Source organism: Oncorhynchus mykiss, chromosome 21 (genome assembly GCF_013265735.2).
Source record: "Oncorhynchus mykiss isolate Arlee chromosome 21, USDA_OmykA_1.1, whole genome shotgun sequence".
NCBI classification, from domain to species: domain Eukaryota; kingdom Metazoa; phylum Chordata; class Actinopteri; order Salmoniformes; family Salmonidae; genus Oncorhynchus; species Oncorhynchus mykiss.
The window spans coordinates 54,923,420-54,932,443 of NC_048585.1; the positions used below are offsets into that span (position 1 = coordinate 54,923,420).

Sequence of the window (9,024 nt, forward strand, 5' to 3'; positions counted from 1 at the left end):
GTTAGTATTCCGGCAATGTTGGAGGCCGGAGGGGAGGAGCAGGAGAAGACATGACAGAGGCTATATACAGGGGTCTGGATGTCTACCAATAAATGTGCAACATTAGGGGTTAAAGGTCAACTGCTTGTTTACAAATGATTAAAAGTTCAAAGTCAAATAGTGTAATACCATTGCTTCTGACCAGATATACCACAGACATGATGCATCTTGGGTCCTTGGTATATATTTATTGACAATCGTCTATATCCTTTGTCTGGGCACAGCCACCTCTGAAGGCCCTGTAAACTGGGGGAGGGGGGGGGGGCAGAGATTCTTAAATTTTCATGCCTATCAATCTGTGCTGGAATCGTAAATGTCCGACCTAGTGAAATTAAATGGCAGCATTTGTCTTATTTTATTAGGCTGTGCAATATAGGGGGAGACCTCAATACGTCGACCTTACCAAAGTAAGGCAATGCCAAGTGAATTGAGGATAACTCAAACATGGCGTCCCAGGCTGTCAGTGTTTGGCTGACTGACAGATGATTCACACTTGTCTCAGTATTGAATTAGTCTGTCTGTCAGAAGTTCTTCATGAATAGAAAATGGGCCCTTATAATACAAAACATATATATATTTTTTTGTGATTTCATTCCAATTCTATGCCAAGTCTAAATGTTATTTCAACATTATAGGTTGAGCATTGGCATAGTATTTGTTACTGTCTGTGGCTGCTATATAGACAGTATGTAACCTGGTTGAGCTAGTCATCTAGTTCATGACATGTTAGATAGAGAGCAGTCTGGATGATGTTTCTCATATGAAAGAGGATGCAGGCAGGCCAGTAGCAGTGGGAAACGTTTCCTTCTAACTGTACGTGTTCTGTCGTGACAATAGCACATATTCAACTGATGTCCTTGATAGACACTGCACGGTCCCGGACAGCTGACAATATTCTACCCAATCACAAAGCCCTCACTCGATCTATTTTTTCCCCCTCTCTCTTGCTGTTTACATTGCGCTGCTAATTACAATTAATTACATGTCAATTAAACTAGGTCATAAACCTCGAATTATGTGCAATTAATTATTTGGACAAATAAATACGCTTTAAACTGAAACATTCAAGGTGGATATTAATACACATTATTTAAACACTTTAGTATCATCATATGACAATGTCAACACCAACCAAGTGGCACTGAGTGGGACAGAAAAAAAACAGCTTGCCTCCACGGTGCGCACCTCCAAACAGACTGACATCATCATAACCAGCTAAACTAAAGATAGGTGGGTGGGTTGGATGCACTTCTCCGCAACCAGCCATGTCCTCTCTCATCAGTCAGGGCTTGACACACAATAATAAATGTAGCTGTTGTAAACACAGACCATGGGCATAAATATGTTTGTTAGAAGCGCACTTGAAGACATATTGATGCGTTTCAGAGTAGCCAAACAACAAAACGGGATTCAATGGCATGAGCAATGAAAGCCACGAAGGAAAAATAATTTACGCATGTGTAGCTATTACCTGGACAATAACTTATGTCAATTGTGATGGGCTGTTATGGTGACTGGCGGGTTGTGTAGGCTACAAGCGGGGAACCCACTACATCACAACGGAGTGTTACCGGGACGGGACGGGTACTTACGCTGCTGTTCTCCCCCGTCCAGTGAACCATCGCCTGGTTGTGAGTGGCATCCCCTTTGAGCACGAACGAGCTGCTGAGCAGGGACACTTTCTCTTGGGATAGAGCTCTCCTGAAGCGCCGGGATTCCATGTCCATATCATTATCACCCAAGTCCTGTCCGAACATTCCGTCTCTCCTGTCTATGCCTATACCGCTGTCAAGCATACGATGCGCGTCGCTCCGGCTGTCACATCGCACGGGTCCCATCAGTGACATCCAAGCCGAGGCGATAAACACAGCCCGGCACAGGTGCGCTGAAACTGTTCCTTTCGGACGCAGAGGTACCATGTTTCGCGCCATTATAGCGCTCATATCGTGGATACTGACAGAGAGACTGCGATTCGAGTGGAAGATAGATAGCACTACTGTAAGCGGAGAGAGAGGGAGGGAGGCTCGGAGGGATGGAGTGGAACTGGAGCGAGGCCATACAATGGAAACAACGTGGTCGTGTCTGTGTGTCTGTCAACTGGAAGACGCGCGGTGCAAATAGCATGTGCGCCATCTGGTGACACATACCCTACATTGCTGTTTCTGAAAGCCTTAATCGTTGAAGACTTAACCCCTTCCCACGAACTGATTTCTAAACTTTTTATTTCACCTTTATTTAACCAGGTAGGCTAGTTGAGAACAAGTTCTCATTTACAACTGCGACCTGGCCAAGATAAAGGAAAGCAGTGCGACACAAACAACAACACAGTTACACAAGGAATAAACAACAGTCAATAACATAATATAAAATAAATAAAGTCTATATACAGTGTGCGCAAATTGCGTGAGGAGGTAAGGCAATAAATAGCCATAATAGCGAAGTAATTAAAATTTAGCAAATTAACACTGGAGTGATAGATGTGCAGATGATGATTTGCAAGTAGAGATACTGGTGTGCAAAAGAGCAGAAAAGTCATTTAAAACAATATGGGGATGTGGTAGGTAGATTGGATGGGTTATTTACAGATGGGCTATGTACAGCTGCAGCGATTGGTTAGCTCCTCAGATAGCTGATGTTTAAAGTTAGCGAGGGAAATATAAGTCTCCAGCTTCAGCAATTTTTGCAATTCGTTCCAGTCATTGGCAGCAGAAAACTGGAAGGAAAGGCAGCCAAAGGAGGTGTTGGCTTTGGGGATGACCAGTGAGATATACCTGCTGGAGCACGTGCTACCGGTGGGTGTTATCGTGACCAGTGAGCTGAGATAAGGCGGAGCTTTACCTAGCATAGACTTATAGATGACCAGGAGCCAGTGGGTCTGGCGACGAATATGTAGCTATGGTCAGCCGACTAGAGCATACAGGTCGCAGTGGTGGGTGGTATATGGGGCTTTGGTGACAAAACGGATGGCACTGTGATAGACTGCATCCAGTTTGCTGAGTAGAGTGTTGGAGGCTAATTTGTAAATTACATCGCCAAAGTCAAGGATCGGTAGGATAGTCAGTTTTACGAGGGTATGTTTGGCGGCGTGAATGAAGGAGGCTTTGTTGCGAAATAGGAAGCCGATTCTAGATTTTATTTTGGATTGGAGATGTTTAATATGAATCTGGAAGGAGAGTTTACAGTCTAGCCAGACACCTAGGTATGTGTAGTTGTCCACATATTCTAATTCAGAACCGTCCAGAGTAGTGATACTAGTCGTGCGGGCAGTGAACGGTTGAAAAGCATGCATTTAGTTTTAATAGCATTTAAGAGCAGTTGGAGGCCATGGAAGTGTAACCGATGTGAAACGGCTAGCTAGTTAACAGGGTGCGCGCTAATAGCGTTTCAATCGGTGACGTCCCTGCTCTGAGACCTGAAGTAGTTGTTCCCCTTGCTCTGCAAGGGCCTTGGCTTTTGTGGCGCGATGGGTAACAATGCTTCGTGGGTGTTGATGTGTGCAGAGGGTCCCTAGTTCGAGCCCAGTCAGGGGCGAGGAGAGGGAAGGAAGCCATACTGTTACAGAAGGAGTGTAGTATGGCATGTTTGGAGGTTTGTTAATACAGGATATAACATCCTGTCGGAGATGTTGCTGACAGTGGCTTTTTTTCCCAAGACTCCATTTGATGTCAGCTGTGTAGTAGGCCTATGTACGCCATTTTAAGGACCACACACTGCTGTCAGGTCATATTTGCTCTTATCCAATAGGGTTATCCAAATGGGTGCAACATTTCAGAACCTCCAGATAGAAATTGCTATTGTGTGTAGAACATGACTCTCCCTGCGATGTAGAATAGCCCATACCGACTCTCTACATGACATTTCTATCTGCAAGGTTCCTGAACGATGCACCTGACCCCCAAAAGAGAGGAAGAGGCGAAGCAAAATGTTTCACTCTCACCAATTATCTGTCCAAAATAAATCCAATGTGTTTCTATGAGCTTAGCTTGTCACCTGGCTTCCCGCCTTTGGGACGATGACTTCTACTGTTATGGTGGAGACATGAGCATCTCGTCATTATATACAGATCTCCACCCCCACTGATTAAGCCCCCAGTGTTGACTGTGGACAGCTGTCCAAGAGGTCAAAGTTCAGGGTTTAATTCCACTCTACTTGCCATCCTTCCACATAGATCTAATTAGACCCTTGGTTTTAACCAGGCCAGGAATCTCCACTGTTGTTACTTGATGTCCTATTTTATTTCCTTCAACATTTTGATCATTTAGCAGACGCTCTTATCCAGAGCAATTAGGGTTAAGTCATTTGCTCAAGGGCACATCAACAGATTTTTCACCTAGTCGGCTCTGGGATTTTGAACCAGCGACTTTTCGGTTACTGGCCCAACGCTCTTAACCGCTAGGCTACCTGTCACACAACAAATCCACATTTAATGAATTGCTTCTATCAGTATCTCTTGAGTGTTTTAATTTCTTACCATCAGACAAGCGACCAGTAGTGAATCACAAATCTCTGTGGTTGACAAATTTTGCCCCTCAGTCTGTGACACTAATGACATTGGCTGTCAATCACTGAGTTACTCAATATGTAGGTTAGACCGTCCATTCACAAACCCACCCATAACAACACTGTAGAGTCCCTGTACATGTATACAGGAAAACAACTGTTAGGTGTAGTAGGAGTCTCTGGGCCCTAGTCGAAAGAACTGCATTATGTAGGGAATTGGGTGCCATTTCGGACGCAATCTCTGAGTCTCAGGGTAGGTTAACTATCTGTGTAGAAAAAGTCATCTCTGTAAAATATGGTTCACTGCCAGGCAGCCCTGGTCCTCCATTTTGTCTTTTGGCTAGTTTGTTTTTGTTGGTTTACAATAAATGGGGAACCACAGGCTGTTTACTGTTCATGGATTTGTTGTTTCAGTTGTCCAGAGAATGAGGAGGAGCTGCAGTTTGAATATTTGATGGAGTAGGACCTACAGGAGGAGAGGAGAGGAGAGGAGAGGAGAGGAGAGGAGAGGAGAGGAGAGGAGAGGAGAGGTCCTCCTATTCATTCTCTGTATTATTGGGGTTTCTCTATTTTTGTCTCTTCCTGCCTAGTCCTTTACCTCCACATCTACCCCCTCTCCTCCTTTACCTCCACATCTACCCCCTCTCCCCCCTCTAGTCCTTTACCTCCACATCTACCCCTCTCCCCCTCCCCCTCACTCTAGTCCTTTACCTCCACATCTAACCCCTCTCCCCCCTCCCCCTCTAGTCCTTTACCTTCACATCTACCCCCTCTCCTCCTTTACCTCCACATTTCCCCCCTCTCCCCCTCCCCCTCTAGTCCTTTACCTCCACATCTACCCCTCTCCCCCTCCCCCTCACTCCAGTCCTTTACCTCCACATTTACCCCCTCTCCCCTAGTCCTTTACCTCCACATCTACCCTCCCCTCCCTCCCCCCTCCCTCTACGCTTTTACCTCCCCCTCTCCCCCTCTCTCCTAGTCATTTATCTCCACAACCCCACTTCCCTCTCTCCCCTAGACCTTTACCTCCCTCCTCTCCCCTAGTCCTTTACCTCCACATCAACCACCTCCTCCCCTCCCTCTAGGCCTTTACCTCCCCCTCTTCCCCACTCCCCTAGTCCTTTACCTCCAAATCTACCCCTGCCCCCTCCCTCTAATCCTTTATCTCCCCCTCTCGCCTAGTCCTTTACCTCCACATCTACCCTCTCTCCCCCGATCCCCCCTCTAGTCCTTTACCTCCCCCTCCCTCTAGTCCTTTATCTCCCCCTCTCCCCTAGTCTTTTACCTTCACATCTACCCCAGATCCCCCCCTCTAGTCCCTTACCTCTCCCTCTCCCCCTCTCCCCCCTCTCCCCTAGTCCTTTACCTCCCCCTCTCCCCTAGGCCTTTACCTCCCTCTCTCCCCTAGTCATTTACTTCCCCCTGTCCCCCCTCTCCCCTAGTCCTTTACCTCCCCCTGTCCCCCCTCTCCTCTAGTCCTTTACCTCCCCTGTCCCCCCTCTCCCCTAGTCATTTACCTCCCCCCTCTCCCCTAGTCCTTTACCTCCCCCTCTCCCCCCTCTCCCCTAGTCCTTTACCTCCCCCTCCTCTAGTCCTTTACCTCCCCCTCTCCCCTAGTCCTTTACCTCTCCCCTAGTCCTTTACCTCCCCCTCTCCCCCAGTCCTTTACCTCCCCCTCTCCCCCAGTCCTTTACCTCCCCTTCTCCCCCAGTCTTTTACCCCCCCCTCCCCCAGTCCTTTACCTCCCCCTCTCCTCCAGTCCTTTACCTCCCCCTTCTCCCCTAGTCCTTTATCTCTCCCCCCTCTCCTCTAGTCCTTTACCTCCCCCTCTCCCTCTAGTCCTTTACCTCCCCCCTCTCCCTCTAGTGCTTTACCTCCCCCTCTCCCCCCTCTCCCCTAGTCCTTTATCTCCCCTCTCCCTCTAGTCCTCCCCCTCTCCCCTAGTCCTTTACCTCCCCCTCCCTCTAGTCCTTTATCTCCCCCTCTCCCCTAGTCTTTTACCTTCACATCTACCCCCGATCCCCCCCTCTAGTCCTTTACCTCTCCCTCTCCCCCCTCTCCCCTAGTCCTTTACCTCCCCCTCTCCCCTAGGCCTTTACCACCCCCTCTCACCTAGTCATTTACCTCCCCCTCTCCCCTAGTCCTTTACCTCCCCGTCCCCCCTCTCCCCTAGTCCTTTACCTCCCCCTGTCCCCCCTCTCCTCTAATCCTTTACCTCCCCCTGTCCCCCCTCTCCTCTAGTCCTTTACCTCCCCCTCTCCCTCTAGTCCTTTACCTCCCCCTCTCCCCCCTCTCCCCTAGTCCTTTACCTCCCCTCTCCCCTAGTCCTTTACCTCCCCCTCTCCCCCAGTCCTTTACCTCCCCCTCTCCCCCAGTCCTTTACCTCCCCCTGTCCCCCCTCTCCTCTAGTCCTTTACCTCCCCCCTCTCCCTCTAGTCCTTTACCTCCCCCTCTCCCCCCTCTCCCCTAGTCCTTTACCTCCCCTCTCCCCTAGTTCTTTACCTCCCCCTCTCCCCCCTCTCCACTAGTCCTTTACCTCCCCTCTCCCCTAGTCCTTTACCTCCCCCTCTCCCCCAGTCCTTTACCTCCCCTTCTCCCCCAGTTCTTTACCCCCCCTCCCCCAGTCCTTTACCTCCCCCTCTCCCCCAGTCATTTACCTCCCCCCTCTCCCCTAGTAATTTACCTCCCCCTTCCCCTAGTCCTTTACCTCCCCCCTCTCCCGCAGTCATTTACCTCCCCCCTCTCCCCTAGTCCTTTACCTCCACCCTCTCCCCCAGTTATTTACCTCCCCCTCGCCCCCAGTCCTTTACCTCCCCCTCGCCCCCAGTCCTTTACCTCCCCCCTCTCCCCCAGTCCTTTACCTCCCCCCTCTCCCCCAGTCCTTTACCTCCCCCTTCCCCCAGACCTTTACCTCCCCTCTCTCCCCTAGTCATTTACCTCCCTCTCTCCCCCTTGTACCTCTCTGTTTGGTTAACTCATGAAAAGAACAGACAACACACACATGGCATTGGGCATTGGGAGCAGAGTGGGAGAATACAGATGATGGTATATACAGTGCCTTGCGAAAGTATTCGGCCCCCTTGAACTTTGCGACCTTTTGCCACATTTCAGGCTTCAAACATAAAGATATAAAACTGTATTTTTTTGTGAAGAATCAACAACAAGTGGGACACAATCATGAAGTGGAACGATATTTATTGGATATTTCAAACTTTTTTAACAAATCAAAAACTGAAAAATTGGGCGTGCAAAATTATTCAGCCCCCATAAGTTAATACTTTGTAGCGCCACCTTTTGCTGCGATTACAGCTGTAAGTCGCTTTGGGTATGTCTCTATCAGTTTTGCACATCGAGAGACTGACATTTTTTCCCATTCCTCCTTGCAAAACAGCTCGAGCTCAGTGAGGTTGGATGGAGAGCATTTGTGAACAGCAGTTTTCAGTTCTTTCCACAGATTCTCGATTGGATTCAGATCTGGACTTTGACTTGGCCATTCTAACACCTGGATATGTTTATTTTTGAGCCATTCCATTGTAGATTTTGCTTTATGTTTTGTTGTCATTGTCTTGTTGGAAGACAAATCTCCGTCCCAGTCTCAGGTCTTTTGCAGACTCCATCAGGTTTTCTTCCAGAATGGTCCTGTATTTGGCTCCATCCATCTTCCCATCAATTTTAACCATCTTCCCTGTCCCTGCTGAAGAAAAGCAGGCCCAAACCATGATGCTGCCACCACCATGTTTGACAGTGGGGATGGTGTGTTCAGCTGTGTTGCTTTTACGCCAAACATAACGTTTTGCATTGTTGCCAAAAAGTTCAATTTTGGTTTCATCTGACCAGAGCACCTTCTTCCACATGTTTGGTGTGTCTCCCAGGTGGCTTGTGGCAAACTTTAAACAACACTTTTTATGGATATCTTTAAGAAATGGCTTTCTTCTTGCCACTCTTCCATAAAGGCCAGATTTGTGCAATATACGACTGATTGTTGTCCTATGGACAGAGTCTCCCACCTCAGCTGTAGATCTCTGCAGTTCATCCAGAGTGATCATGGGCCTCTTGGCTGCATCTCTGATCAGTCTTCTCCTTGTATGAGCTGAAAGTTTAGAGGGACGGCCAATTCTTGGTAGATTTGCAGTGGTCTGATACTCCTTCCATTTCAATATTATCGCTTGCACAGTGCTCCTTGGGATGTTTAAAGCTTGGGAAATCTTTTTGTATCCAAATCCGGCTTTAAACTTCTTCACAACAGTATCTCGGACCTGCCTGGTGTGTTCCTTGTTCTTCATGATGCTCTCTGCGCTTTTAACGGACCTCTGAGACTATCACAGTGCAGGTGCATTTATACGGAGACTTGATTACACACAGGTGGATTGTATTTATCATCATTAGTCATTTAGGTCAACATTGGATCATTCAGAGATCCTCACTGAACTTCTGGAGAGAGTTTGCTGCACTGAAAGTAAAGGGGCTGAATAATTTTGCACGCCC

The 9,024-nt window shown here is 48.0% G+C and overlaps 1 protein-coding gene across 3 annotated transcripts in view; it reads right to left on the reverse strand.

The window, feature by feature from the left end:
• sorcs2 (sortilin-related VPS10 domain containing receptor 2) overlaps window positions 1-2,074 on the reverse strand; it is a 407,416-nt gene extending 405,342 nt beyond the window's left edge. For all 3 annotated transcript variants that reach the window (XM_036958238.1, XM_036958237.1, XM_036958236.1), the window contains exon 1: window positions 1,632-2,074. In XM_036958238.1, coding sequence (XP_036814133.1) covers window positions 1,632-1,982 — 351 coding nt within the window. In that variant the 5' untranslated portion in view covers window positions 1,983-2,074. The remainder of the gene's footprint in view (window positions 1-1,631) is intronic.
• Between the last annotated feature and the right edge of the window lie 6,950 nt (window positions 2,075-9,024).